The following is a 15,158-nucleotide window of genomic DNA, read 5'->3' as shown; positions in this document are numbered from 1 at the left end:
AGAGCTTAAACCAATTAAACATTTGGGTCGATTAGCTGAAACTCTTCCCTCATGTCATGGTGATCATGGATATTTCATCTTTCTGGTTGGTGTGCAACTACATAAGCCTCTTCTCTTCCGTTATGAGTTGAAGATAAAACTTCTTTGAAGACTACTTTACTATCTCTGTCTAGTCATTCAACTAGTTGTTTTCGACACAACATGAACCTAACATAAATCACAATCGTCGAAGCTAATTAATAGCTAATACCTTTTTAAAAACCAAATCTTCAAATTAGTACTATCTTTATATTGCAGAAAAGTAAAAGCTAAGGAATCCTTTGTGATATTTTAAGATTAATTTGGTCTGATGGTGGGCACATGCCTTTTTTTCCAAGTTAAGACAATAGGGAAGAAAAGCTACAAAAGTGGTAAGCTTCAAGAAAACACAAACATGTATGTAAGTGTGAATTCATTTTAGTTCAAAAGCAAACTGCTGAAAACATCGAGGCCATGTTCTCCTCAGTTCTCCCAAAATCTCCCTCCTTAACCTTCATCATCACTCTTTCAAACTCTTTTATCCAACTTCACAGTGTAAAAGCCAAAACAAGGTGGGATCCAAAAAGTAAAAGGATTAACAACCCCTAATAAATTTATTGAAAATATGATACAGCGACGGAAAAGGAGCCCTTAGAATTATATTAATGATGTCCAAAAGTGAAGGGTTGTGCATCAGATACTGCCATAGGATGAGTAACAACTCGTGTCCTATTTCCTCTGGTTGTTGTTTTCAAACGAAGATGCTTTGCTTTCAGTTTGAAGTAGGTCAAGAAAAGAACAGGAAGAAACAAAGTATGTCCTACTTCTCCTATTTCAAATGTTTATGTTCAACTCACGTCTGCAGCAGTTTGATGTAGTTCAACAACTCATTCACTGATGAGTCAATCATTGCTGTGAGATATTCAATAGCATCCAAAATAACCTTGTATGTACCAAATACGACTCACCAATATGTAGTTTTTTCTTTACTCCCAGAGAACCAAATTCTTGTTGCACAAATACTTAAGACAGTGTTATGTTACTTGCAGACCCAAGTTTCATTCGATACCTTCTCACTTCTCTTATCTGAGAAAAAACATGTTATGCAGAATACACGAGAACGTGTCTTCAGTTATATTGATTTAAAATTGAGAAGCATTATTTGAAATAACATTATTGTTTTAGTCGGTTAAGTTGTCAGAGCATGCAGAATACCAGATTTGGCCTTTTAAATTCCTATACATGTGTAATGAGTTTATTTAATAGTACTTCAGAGTCTTCATCAAACACCGACACCGACACATATAAAAATAGTGTGTGAGTATGTTTCAAAAACTGATGCCTAACTTGTTCGTCTATTAACATCATCCAAAACAGGTTGGTGCAACTGATATCAGTAAAAACAGATAACAAAATTGATTAGATCAGAAAAAAAAAAAAAATCAGTAAGAACTGATAGTACTAAAATCTGAACCTACAAGTAAACCAGCTATAGCTAAAAGAACAAGAAACTAGTTAGAACTACTAGGACTAAAACTAGTGAAAGCAGCAAACTAGTTAGTAAGAACAAAAAACAGAAATTAACTACAAACTGAAAAACAGTGTAAAAGAAAAATGAAAAACAGATTGTTAACTAAAAACAGCAAAGAGATTAGAATGTGACTATCAAGCCTGAAACAACACATTAAAAACAGAACCTGAACAAAGCTAAGCTAAAAACAGCAAATAAAGTCCTAAGTAAACCTACCTAAGCAAAATCAAAATGTAAAATAACAAGTAAAACTAATACCAGCTAATTAAAACAAGAAGGAAAACAGAAATTCATATGAAATCAGAAAAAATAAACTATTATCAGCACAAAATCATTTCATCAGTAAATGTGAACCAGATCTGCAATTAAAACCTACTTCTACAACCTATAAAATGAAAAGTATCTACCTAAGCACATCAAAAACAGTACAAGAAAGATCATGGAAAAGTTAGATTCTACAATCAGCAAGTAACTAAAATTTTCACTATTCAAAACCATAACAGATTACTAAAACCAGAAAAATCAGAACTAACTTGAATCAGTAAAGAGTTCCTAATTAAACTAGTAAAGAGAATGGAAATTTAAGCAAATCAACGTAGCTCTATTTAATTGTACTAGGTACCGGCAAAATAGAAAACTGAGTCAGAACTGAAAACCAAAATCAGAAATTTGAACTGGTTAGTAACATGTTAGTAGAAAACTAATCAGTAAAAGAAAGTATGGTTAGTTAGCGTCATCAAAACTTAGCTAACCAGTGAAAACAGAATTAAAGAAATCAGAAATTTAAAAACTGTAGGTTGTAAGAAGTTAGTACATCAGTAAATTAACAGCATCAAAAGAAAAAAATGAGTGAAACTATTGAAATCAGACTCAAAATGTAAAGGCATCCTACAATTCAGAAAAACTTACTCTAATTAACAACTAAGCTAGCTGCTAAGAATGAAGAACAATTAAAAACAGAAAAGACCCTATCTAAACAAGTTTCAAATGACTAAAGAAAACCAAAAACCAACTCAGAAGTTAAATTTTCTAAAAGACTCTAAAAATCACTTTTGAGAACCTAATTAGTATGCTAATACTAGGCCAAAAACTAAGAACTGTATTAAACCAATGAATGAAAATTAAAATAACTATCTAAACAAGTTTTAAATGGTAAGAGGAAGCTAAAAATGAAGTCAATTACTAAAAACAACAAAAAAATCAAAATTTGACTCTAAAACCCGAAAATAGACTACTAAAGACAACAAAACAAGAACAGATCATTAAGCTAATCTCAAAACAGTAAATTCAATCTTATCTATACTACTTCCTACAACTTTCAAACAGTAAACTAAGACTAAACTCAATGAAAGAATAAAATATAGCATGTGAACTACTTCTATCTAAAACTATGCATACTTAAAACAGCAAATTGATGGCTAAAACAGGACTAAAAACAGTATCTAATCTAAAAACAGCAAAGAAAATTAGCTAAGTTTAAAACAACAGAAGACAATTCCAATCAAAGCTAGAATCTAAAAATATCAAAGACGTGTAAAAGTGCATATGAGTACTGGAGTTAAACTAAGAAGCAGCAAAAACCAACTAGAATGAAGAATAGAGAATCGGTGCTTGTGGTTAAACCTGTAAAACAGAAACCAAGTCAGAAAAGAAAATCAAAGTCAGAAACTGAAACTGGTCAGTGAACTTGTGAGTCAACATCAAATTAGCAATTCTAAAGTAAAACAGTACTATCCACAAATAAAAAATAAAACTGCAAAGAAGAGTTAAGTAATACAATTACTCAACAAACTAGAACCAAGAGTTAAATTAGAACAAAGGATCAGTAAAATCACCTATTAAAACTGCAACAAGTATAAAATGTTAGTCAAGATCATCTAAGGAAACTTGAAACAGCAAAACAACTTTAAAAGGAAAAATGACTACTCAACATAAAAAATGAATATGTTAGTAAATCAGGTCAGCCTATAAAACTTGTAACCTGATGCAAAAACTTGTTAGTCTATTAACATCACCAAAAACAGGTTAGTGCAACTGATATCAGTAAAAACAGATTACAAAATTTATTAGATCAGAAAAAATAAAATAAAATCAGTAAGAACAGTTAGTACTAAAATCTGAACCTACAAGTAAACCAGCTATAGCTAAAGAACAAGAAACTAGATAGAAATATTGTCACCAAAAATATCCCGTTTTATATATTTCTATCCAACTTATTTTCTCATCCCAAAAGTAATGTGGTGTTGAGTTTAAAAATTCTCATTTAATTTTTTATTATTTAATGCCATGTCATGTTTTAACACTTTTTATTGAGATAAACTAAAAATATTAACAACATTTGAGGTATGAGTTGTTTATATAAAAGACTTAATACTACTTCTAACATAAAATCTTAAAGCTTAATATTTGTGGAATTTATTTTTCTTATGTATTAGTCAACTTTACAAGGTTACTTTAAACAAGAGTAGAACTTCAATGACGTTGTATTGTATGTAACAAAAAACAAGTAAAATATGACAACCCACGAAACCATTTTTTTTAGCAAAAGTAGAGATAATTAAGGAAAAGCGATATTTATTATATTACAAGATTCTACTGTCTAGAAAATACCTCTCGGAAAAGAAACTAAGAGACAGCTGGATTTGGAAACAATTTTGCGACAAGTGTTCATCAGGGAATTTCCAAATCATGATACTTCGTAACTGAAAAATAATTTTGAGGTAAAGCAACACTTTGTATTCATGAAAGAATCTATTCTTGATTGGCTCTGTTAACGAAATTGTGTTTGAAAGGTCTCATCCTCATTTGCATGGAGAGTATATATTAAACGATTTTTCAGAATTAAAGATGGAAAAGCTAAACGAGAACCATGTCCATGAAGCTGTCCAGTCCAGATATCATGAAATTAAGCAATTAGGGCAAAACTACATCAAGATTTTCTGCATCAGAAGCTCTTACAATATTTCTGAATCATCATCACATGCACCCAGGGACTCTGGAGTAAACATCTTGCCTTGATGTTTTCAATAGATACTACCTCATCTACCTACCAATGTTATTTATTAATTAAGCAAATAAGACCTTGGAACTGAACTAGAAATCTAAAAAGTAGGTTACTAGATTTGATGGTGCAACAAAGCACACTAATTATAATTTCACTGGCTAAGAAAAATGCCCACCAAAGCCCTCTGAAACAAAGGGGAACCAGAGCAATCACCTTGAGATTATTCTTGAGAGGAAAAAGACCGGACTTAAATGCAATGAATTGTGAGAAGTGTTAGCAATTCACTTTCCCATAAACTTCAGCCAATAGAAGAGAGTGCATTGCTAATAGTTCTAATGAATTATTAACTATTACCGTTTTCACCATTCATTATTCTAGTGTGATTCAATTATGTTATTTTTGACTGTCATTTTTTTATCATTTACACAACTCTTTCATTCTCCATTAGAAGTTGGAAAAAAAATACCAGGTTGCATCAAGATACTGTTGGAGTTTCTTTACCAAAGGCCACTCAGTTTACGTTGTCATAATGTCTAGATTGAGAAAGCTTGTCAAGGAAAAAGGGTTTGGTCATTTTGTTCACTTGCTGATAGTAATCAGCTTGCAAAGGATTTGAACAAAGCTGAAAATTCAGTAGGCAAAGATCAGATAGCATATATGAAACCTCGATGGAAATTTCCAATTGCAAGCTAAAAGTTAATCCTGAGTCAGGATCTCAGACATTAGATGCTTCAATGGTTCAACTAACCAAAAGCAAGGATAAGCAGCATCTCCTAAGTCACAATTTGCAACCATCCCGAACTGATGAGGGAAGCTAAAGGCATCTCGAGTCCTCATACCATACGTGAAATTAAGAGCATCTAAACTACACGTTGATATCAGAGTGTTGGAGGCTTTAAAAGGTGACAGAGGAAAAGATGTGTTCTTCAAGAAGTCCCTACTAATTTGTTTGATGATAGTAAAGAGGATTGTCAACGGGCTTCCTTTCCAATTTCGTGGAGATTCTGATCTGTTCTCCATTGTCCTTTCCATTTGTTTTTATCAGCACGGTGTTGTTTGCAACAAAGTTACATCGTGTGCAAAATTGGTGCACACTTAAACTGGTTTTTTATTTATGTAAGTTCTCATTGCAATACAATATGCAGTCCACCTTTACAGGTAGATATCAAAATGTCTAGACATATTTTTGTGTTTGTTTAGCAACACCCGAGTCTTCTACCTGTTCAAATCTCTCAAAAAAACACATTTTAAGTACCGCGTGAATTAGAGGTTACTGATCCAAGAAGTGTAGAATTGCAAGGGGGTGGTTGTGCTCTGTGCAACGATAAACAGGAAATACATCACAGGACGCAAAACAATTTTTTTAGGAACAAAGTATACATAATAAAGGGAAAGTAAGTTACTTTATTCGAATTTGTATTAATTAAATGAAGATTGTACCCATATATTCTCACCCCGCATTACAATGTTGTCGTGCCAAAAAAAACGCTCCCAACTAAAAACTTCAGGGATACAATAGGATTTGGAAATAAATTTGCAACAAGACATCAGAAGGATATTTCCAAATCACAATACTTCTTTTCTCGAGACTCATAACAAGTTGGAAAATCAACACTCAAAAGAATGTACTGCATTCATGAAAGAAACTATTCTTGATTGATCTTTACGTATGCCATCAGATGCACAAATGCCACTGCTGACATCCACCCCTTCAGGCTTGAGAGTAGATAGAGCCTCTGAAACATTCTCAGGATTGATCCCACCGGCCAAGAGCCACCCGTACTTGCTTCTAATTTTTGGTAGTTTTAACCGGGCCCAATCGAATGCTTTTCCACTGCAAAAATGTCTTAATAGTTCAATGATATTGACGTGCACGGTGAAAGGAAGATTATCCAACAAGTTGGTGGACGTTAAGCTATACAAGATGTATGCCTTTACCTGCCACCTTGTGCACTATCAACAAGGACCCAATCAACTAGAGAACACTCTTCCTCAGAAATAGTGTTCGAAAGACTCCCATCGTCCTTTGCATGGAGAACATATATTACACGATTTTCCAGAATTAAAGATGGGAAAGCTGACCGAGAACCGTGTCCATGAAGCTACATTGTCCAAATGTTATATGATTAAGCATTCAATTGTCTTACACCGCACACTAACCTTAGGGAAACAAAGTACCTGCACAAATTCAAGGTTTGCCGCATCAGAAGCTCTTAGAATTGTTTCTGAATCATCATCCACAAATACACCCACAGGCTCTGCCCCGTGATCTCTTGCAGCCTTCGATATCTCCTTTGCAATCGAAAGTGGAACAGAACGTTTTGAGTTAGGCCAGATGATCATTCCAATTAAATTTGCACCAGCTTCAGCTGCCATTATAGCATCTTTAGCTGATGTAATGCCACACATCTTAACCAAAGGTTGACTCTTTCCATGCTCCTTTGATGAGCATGAATCATTTCTAACGTCGGTGAGTTTGCATGAAACTTGATGCTTAAGAAGAGAACTTACACTTGAAAATTCCACCTTCTGTCCCTTTAAACCTACAGAAATCATTTTAAAACAGATGAATGTTGACTCATTTATGAATTATGACCTAGTCACCGAACATGATCAATGCAAGCAAAGACATGAAATTAAGTCCACGTGACATGAAGATAAATGCTATACAAATCTTGCGACAAGTAGGAAAAGGACAAAGAATTGGACTGCCAGAAATTGGTCTTTTCTGAAAATTTGCAGTTCTGAGTCGGAAGTAACTCCCAGTGATCGAACCTGTAGAAAAAGAGCACCAAATCTTGCAAGGTCAGCAGATTTTATTTTTATTTTTAAAATGAAGGGTTTGACATATGTACACGAAAACTTCTTTGTCACTGACGATAACTTGAAAATGCTAAATAGATACACGCTTCAAGACAAATCTGAAAAACATATAAATAGTATAAAACAGCCTGATCAAAATTGGCAAGAAACCTAGCATTTTATAGAACAAAGTCTCTCTATGAAAGACCTGTTCATGACTGCAGTAACGACGACGACTGAGTCTTTTCCTACGTGATAAGGTTGGTATAAGAATCAAACAACTTCATAATATTCTATTGTGGATCACGCTAATGAGTAAACTATTTAAGATTTCACTATAGTTTTCCCTAGCCTTCCTCAACTTATTTCAACAGCTTCTGCAGGACTTCTAAAACAGATCTATAGGGAATATACCCTTTTTTTATTACAGTAATATATATATAAAAAAAATACGAATATGAGCTCTGTGAAATTTAAGGATAACCTTGTCTCTATCTATTAACAGAAGTTATCTCTAATAAATCCAAAAATAAGAAAACTGGGGACTTGAAAAGTGCAATTCCTAAAAATTCAAGTTAACTGTGAAAGAGGGCAGGAAGAGTCAATATGAGCAATAGTTTTTTTTTTTTTTTTTTGAGAAACCAGTCAAAAAGGTCTACAGCAACACTTGTACATGAATGAAGTGCTATAGTGAGTCTCAACAAATTCACAAGCATCACAAACTAATGTTTGATTATCACAAAAATAAATTCAGATAGGAACTTAATCAAACATCTGCAAGGCAAGTGTATCAGGTAACAGCCGGAGTGGCAATGATACACAATGCTCGTGGGAGATTGTATGATGGGTGACACCAGACCTTTAGCTCCGCCATTGGGGTTTGTTAGTGATTCAGCCATTTACGAGTGAGAGAATTCTGATAACCCATTAGCAGATCCGAGAAGATGGGTATGCGCGATTCAGGTTGAGAACAGCAAAGTGATATACTCCATGAAAGGGGATGAAAAGAAGTGTCCAAAAATTATACACTTTTTGGCATTACAAAAGAGAATCATAGTTTGCCAAGCCTGGTAACGAAAACATGAAATGGGTAAGACGAGAAACCTGAAAGCATGCTGACACTTCGGAAGTGACTAATCCGTGGCTCTGGAAAACCTAAGATGGGGATTTGGAGAAGCCAATGCTGCAGGTACTTAAACTCAGGAGGAGGAGCTGCGTTTTTTATTTATTTTGTTTGGTTTGTATGAAAAAAATAATAATATTTTTTTTCCTTAAATTTTAATAAAAATTAGAATTAATTATTTTTAACTTTGTAGATCAATTTAATCTCCAAATTTAAAAAAAAAATACATAAATTTAGTTATTTTAATCAAATTTTCAATTTTGTTAAATTTATTTAACATTTTAGACGTTTCTCAATTAATATTAAAACAAAAATGTGTTAACCAATGTTCATATGTTATAATGGAATACGTTTGAAAAACGTTTAGAATATGCGTAAGTTTAATACTTTCAATTAAATTTTGTTAAATTTATTTGACATTTTAACGCATTTCTCGATTAACATTAAAGTGAAAATATGTCAAACGATGTTAACAATTCATATGTCATCGTCATCATGAAACACGTCTCAAATGTCAAAATCTTGTTAAAGGAATTAAATTCAAACACATATAAAGTTGGAAGACTAGATTGGTCCAAGGTTTTAAATAGGAACTAATTTAAATTTTCACCTAAAACTAAAATGACTAAAAACATATTTAACCCTATAACAAAATATGGCTTGATTACTTGGACAATCCCACTTCAGTGGTGTGTGTCAATTTGTTATTTGCTTCTTCTTTTTAAGGTTTAAAGTATGTCTCAACTCTTTAACTTTTGAAAAAGTATCTAAATCAAGTTTCTTTCAAAAATATAAATAAATTATTAACACAACGTTAATGACATGCCACATGTCATGTTAATATATAGTTTTTTTTGTAACAATTTTTGTTATCACATGTCAGGTCTTGATGTGACAAGTATTATTGTTATTGTTACGTGTTTTACTATCAAGAGTGTCATGTCTTGATTTTAATTTAATCTATATATATATATATGTATTTTTTATTCAATTTAATTCTACCTAAGTTTATTTTGTAATTTGATTCAATTTTGTCTTAATTTTTGTTGAAATATTCAAAATAGAGCTATATTGTCTCTCTTCTAATTTATATCAAATTTATTATTTGCATAATTGTTACACCAATATTTTTTATTAAAATAATTTTTAATATATTACATTATTTTATATTATTATCTCATGTTAATCATTATTTTTTTTATATAGAACAATATTGTCTTTTTAATTTGAAATCAAATTTATTATCTTTATAAATATTATACTCTTATTTTTATTGAAAATAATTTTTTAATATATTATATTATTTTATATTATTATTCAAACTTTTTTAATATTAAATTTTAATATAAATATAAGTAATTAATTTTGTAAAAATATTTACACTTAATTCGTTTTAATCTTATAACAAAAACATGGATTAAAAAAACATATTTTAATTGTTAAAAATATTGGGAAAAAATTCAATAAAAGAGAAATATGTAGAAACTAACTTGAACCAAAGAGACGAATATAAAACCTAAATTGAAACAAAAATAATGACATTTAGAGTGACAATGATACATGACATTGTCCTGCAGTCACATGGCACTGTTAGTACCACATATTATACCAAAGATCTAACACTTGGCAACATTTTTCTTTGCAAGAAAAAAAAAAGAAAAAATTAATTAAAAATATTTTTAAAAAATTAAAAAATTATATATTGACACGTGACATGTTGTTAACTATTATTTTTTTGCTTAAATGATCTAATTGAGACATTTTTTTAAAAATTGACACATAATTGAATATTCTTTTAAATCAAATACCAAGTTAACATATTCCCACAAAAATAGGGACCATCCCATACTTAAAACTTGAAGTTCCATATATTATCTCTTTCTTGTAAGATATCTTGAAAAAAAATTACCTTTTTTTTCATATAATATTTTTTATTTCAATGAGTAAAATTTATTTCATATTTTTTAATTTTAATAACTAAAATTTATTTTATCTATAACTAGACACATTTCTCTGGTGTCCTCTTTTATTTTTTCTTATTTTACCTTTTTAATTACTACTTTTAAAATTTAAATAATTATTCATAATAAAAAAAATTATCATTTTGTTAACTATTTTTTTAATTCAATTAATTAATTATCATAAAAATTTATTTACACTTTTATCATTTTAGTAACTATTTTTTAAAATTTAAATAATAATTTATAATAACAAATTATTTACACGATATTACTTGTAATATTTTATCTATAATCTATAATCTATAACTATATATAAAGGGGATTCTCTCTTTTGTGTCCACATTTCATAATTCCAATTTTACCCTTTACAATTTAATTATTTATTAAATTTTTAAAAATTAACGGTTAATTTTACAAGTTTTTATAAAACTATTTATTTATCTCCTTTTTCTTTTTTCTCATACTATTCATCAACAATTATTTTTTTCATATTTTTTCCATACATTTCACTTTAATTTTTATAAATATACTTTTATTTTGTTCATTAACTTAATAACATTACAATATCATCAATTATAAATATAATTCGAAAAATGCGTACACGCAGGCGCGATAGCGCCTGTGTTTACACTAGTAATATATAAAGAGGATCCCCTCTTTTATGTTCATATTTCAAAATTTCAATTTTACCCTTTAAAATATAATTATTTATTAAATTTTTAAAAATTGACCGTTATTTTTACAAGTTCTTTTATGAAATCGTCTATCTCTGCTTCTTCTATTTTTCATATTTATCAACAATTATTCTCTCATCTTTTCTAATATATTTCACTTTATTTTTAATAAATATAATTTTATTTTATATATTAACTTAATAATATTACAATATTATTATCTATTAATATAATATCACATCACGCATATTTAAAAAGTGCGTACACAAAACCGCCGCATGTCTTTATTTTATCTATAATCTATAAAAATATATAAAGGGGATTCTCCTTTTTGTGTCCACTTTTCAAAATACCGATTTTATCCCTTTAAATATAATAATTTATTAAATTTTTAAAAATTGACTGTTACTTTTACAATTTTTTTATAAAATCAGATATTTTTATTTTTTCTTTTTTTCTTTATTTATCAATAATTATTCTTTTATCTGTTCTGATATATTTCACTTTAATTTTAATATATATATATATAATATAATATAAAAAATATATACACAGACGCAATAGCGCCTTGCGCCTGTGTTACGCTAGTGATACGTAAAGAGAATTGGTTTTTGTAACCACCTTTTTATACACATTTCATTTCCAGTTTTACTTTTTATTACCGTAAATTATTTTATAATTTTACTTTCAAATTTTATAATTCTTTGTTCAATGAACTAATTACCTACCTTTTAAAAAAAGCTATCTACAACTATTATTTTCCGTTTTGGTGTACATAATTTTTTCCAATTTTACTTTTTTGGTAGTCTTTTCTTAAATTAAAACCATTATCTTACCGTTTTAACCATTTATTTTAATTTTACCTATTTTTTAAATTAAAATAATTATTTTACTATTTTACTTTTTTTAAATAATTATTTATTCAAATTTAATTAATAAAAAATTTCAAACCATGTAATAAAAAAAAAAGAAAACACACGTACGCGTGTGAATTTGTTTTCATTATTAGTCTAAATTAAAACACCTATGTATTTAACTAAAAACAAATATATTCTTATTCTATTTTGAAAAGATTTTTTCTGTATATATGTTTTATAGAATAATGATATTTTAACTTTTTTGTTTTATCCAATTTTAATCTATCATTTTAATTATCAATTTTATATCATTAAAAAAATTAAAATAAATAATTTAATAATGATAATTTAAGTAATGAGTTAAAAATAAATAAAAAATAATAATTAGAATATCGTTATCTATTTTATGAGGTGGCACAACTATGGTGAAGATGTGACATTGTAAGTTTTGTTTGCAAAATATTATGTATTTAACCTAACATTAATTGTTCACTCCCATTCTCTTCAACTAACAATTTGTCACCTCTCAAATCCTACAACAATTTTGACATGACATCTTATAGTTTTGTGCCTACGGCTTTGTCACTTATAACATCAAAGTAATGGAGTTTTTCCTTTTTCTTTTTATAGTATATAAGTTATAGAAACAAAATTGTTCTCTGTGGTTAAATATTATAATAAATTGAATTCAGAACAAAACTAAGTTACAGACCTTAAAAAAATATATTAAACTAACTTCAAATTATTTGTTGAAGTAGTGGATAAATATTAAATGAACAAAGTTAATAGTTTTTATTATATTTTATTTTATTTTAAATATAAGTATTTTTAAATCATTATAAATTTTAGTAATTCAAAACATAAACGAATATTGCGATGGATATGACGATAAAACGAATTTTAGTATATATATATATATATATATATATATATATATATATTTTCATGTACAATTTTAAATTAGGTATTATTTATATTCGCATGTACTCGATCAATGAAAATATTCTCTATTAAAATCTAGAAGATTTCTGATGATACCTACAAAGGTAAATCCATTTGCCATTTTTACGTTACATTCAACATATAACAAAATAACTTTTTTCACATTTTTGTATTTGATTATGTTGAATCTTTATCTAATAACTACAATAAAATTTATTAATATTATGAATTTTCACTAATTAATCCAAATAAAAACTTAATATGTAACATTTATAAATATATTTATATATAAGCATAAAAAATAAATTGAACTTTGTTTACGACACAACTCTTTAAATTAAAAAAAAAATTATTTTAGAAATTTCACTGAGTAAAATAAAACTTTATCAAGCATATTTCTTCATGCTCACTTTTGAACTATATTCATTACGCTAAAAAGTACTTCATTAAGTAAGATTTTATTTGTTTCCTCACTAACAAATCATTGAGTAAATATTATCAATTTTTAAGAAAGATTGTATCTGTTTCCTCAGTAACAAGTAAATATTATCAATATATTTCTAATATTCTTTTAGTAACATTTTGTCGAGCGAAATATAATTTTGTTAGTCAATTGTATATAATGAAAAACTTCACTCAACGCTATAATTTAACCAAAATAATACAAAATTTAAATTCTTTTAATTTTTTTTCCTATCGTTTTTTGTTGAAATGACTTTTTTTTTAATAAAAATGTACATATAAATACAACAATCATATCCTAACACGTGAAAATATACATATAAAAAAGAAAAAAAATACAGAAATATGATAATCAAACTAAATTAATATTAAAAAACAAAAAATTAAAGTCTCGCAAACGAACTAAAGAAAAAAAATTGATACTATTACACAAAAACTCTAAACTATTAGACAATGACCTTCAAATTTCAAACGTAACTATGAAAGCTTCAAATTGTACTTAAACTCAAACTTTTCCCAGAAGCCCTCAAAACTTAACCATGCAAAACTTAACCATGCATGCCCTTCTATTTTCAAGGAGGTAGAAATCGAAGAGAAGAAAAATAAAGGTATAATTAGTCCTATAGTATCCAGTTTGGGACTAGACTGTCAAATAGGTATTCGGTTTAAAAAAAGTGTCAATTGCATCCCAATTTTTGAAAAAGTGCTTCAATTAGATTTCTTTCGGACAGAGTTGACTAACGTCGTTAGTCAATGTGCCATGTGTCAGTATGTGGTTTTTTTTATTTTTTTAAAATTTTTAAAATTTTTAAATTTTTTTTAAATGTTTTAATTTTTTTTAAATTTTTTGAAAAAAAAAATAAAAATGCCACGTGTCAAGTCCATGTGTGTGACACGTGACATTGTCAGTGTCACTATTAGATGTCATTGTGTTGATTTCGATTTAGTCCCCATATATGTCTTTTTGTTTCAATTTAATACCTAAGTATGTGTATTTGATTCAATTTTGGCCTAATTTTTTTTAATAATTAAAATATATGGGACTTTTAAAAAAAGTTGAGATGAAATTGACATTTTTTTAAAATCGGATATCTATTTGACACACTAGTCTCAAATTGGGTACTATACAATTAATTATACCAAAAATAAATTGCCATTATATTGTTAAAAACGATGATTTTAGTAAGATATAAATGAATTTCAAAAAAGAGATATAGGAATTGAAGCTATAAAATTGTTGGGAGATGAAAGTGTATAATCAAGAAAATTAATTTGTTGCTCTTAAAGAAATGATAAAACAATGTTTCATAAAAAACAACAGTAGCAGTCATCTTTTCTATTCTCACCTCTCTCTCTCTCTCTCTCTTTTTATTTTTAATTATAGATACCCAAAACAACTCAAATCTTAAGCCCACAACTCAAGCCCGTATCTCACTTATACATAAATTAAAATAATTCTAAAATAAACATTCTGTCGTATCCACACACAAAAAATTTAATACACCTAAAATTTATTTTTAATATTATAATAATTTTAATAAATGAAGTGCATCTAAAATTTTGAAATATTTTATTCAAATAACCTATTACTTATAAAAATATTCAAATTTAAATACTAACCACCTTCTTAATGTGATAAAAATTTCTCCATTAAGAAAAATAATTACGATTATCAATTGATAATAATTTATTTATTACTCACAATAAACATAACACTTGGAATGACAATGTGAGTTTGATCCAACAAGTTAGCTCGCAGGCCCGTCAAAAAATGTAAAACAAGT

At 28.4% G+C, this 15,158-nt stretch overlaps 1 protein-coding gene and 1 pseudogene across 4 annotated transcripts; one reads left to right on the top strand and one right to left on the bottom strand.

Annotated features, from left to right (window-relative positions):
- Positions 1–4,396: 4,396 nt before the first annotated feature.
- LOC114191209 lies at positions 4,397–5,753 on the top strand (annotated as a pseudogene).
- A 177-nt stretch (positions 5,754–5,930) lies between these two features.
- LOC114171888 (N-(5'-phosphoribosyl)anthranilate isomerase 1, chloroplastic-like) lies at positions 5,931–8,558 on the bottom strand. Of its 4 annotated transcripts, XM_028056727.1 has the most exons (6): positions 8,460–8,528; positions 8,215–8,341; positions 7,224–7,328; positions 6,732–7,096; positions 6,492–6,655; positions 5,931–6,387 (listed from the first exon to the last, which is right to left on the bottom strand). In XM_028056727.1, the coding sequence occupies exons 2-6, from the start codon at positions 8,252–8,254 to the stop codon at positions 6,162–6,164; spliced, it is 900 nt and encodes a 299-aa protein (XP_027912528.1). In that variant the 5' UTR covers positions 8,255–8,341; positions 8,460–8,528; the 3' UTR covers positions 5,931–6,161. The 4 variants fall into 4 exon arrangements, with proteins under 4 accessions (XP_027912528.1, XP_027912569.1, XP_027912496.1 ...); XM_028056768.1 differs by lacking the exon at positions 8,215–8,341 and having other exon boundaries at positions 8,460–8,558; XM_028056695.1 differs by having other exon boundaries at positions 8,215–8,537.
- Between the last annotated feature and the right edge of the window lie 6,600 nt (positions 8,559–15,158).

Source organism: Vigna unguiculata, chromosome 1 (genome assembly GCF_004118075.2).
Source record: "Vigna unguiculata cultivar IT97K-499-35 chromosome 1, ASM411807v1, whole genome shotgun sequence".
Classification (NCBI taxonomy): Eukaryota; Viridiplantae; Streptophyta; class Magnoliopsida; order Fabales; family Fabaceae; genus Vigna; species Vigna unguiculata.
The sequence above is the reverse complement of the archived record's forward strand: the minus strand, read 5'-3'. Positions and strand labels throughout refer to the sequence as shown.

Coding starts and splice junctions, on each gene's coding strand:
- LOC114171888 (XM_028056695.1), bottom strand. CDS start 8,254: ATGGCTGAATCACTAACAAACCCCAATGGCGGAGCTAAAG. Junction 7,329..8,214: donor CCCCAATGGCGGAGCTAAAG/GTCTGGTGTCAC, acceptor CTTTTTCTACAG/GTTCGATCACTGGGAGTTAC. Junction 7,097..7,223: donor TCCTACTTGTCGCAAGATTT/GTATAGCATTTA, acceptor TGATTTCTGTAG/GTTTAAAGGGACAGAAGGTG.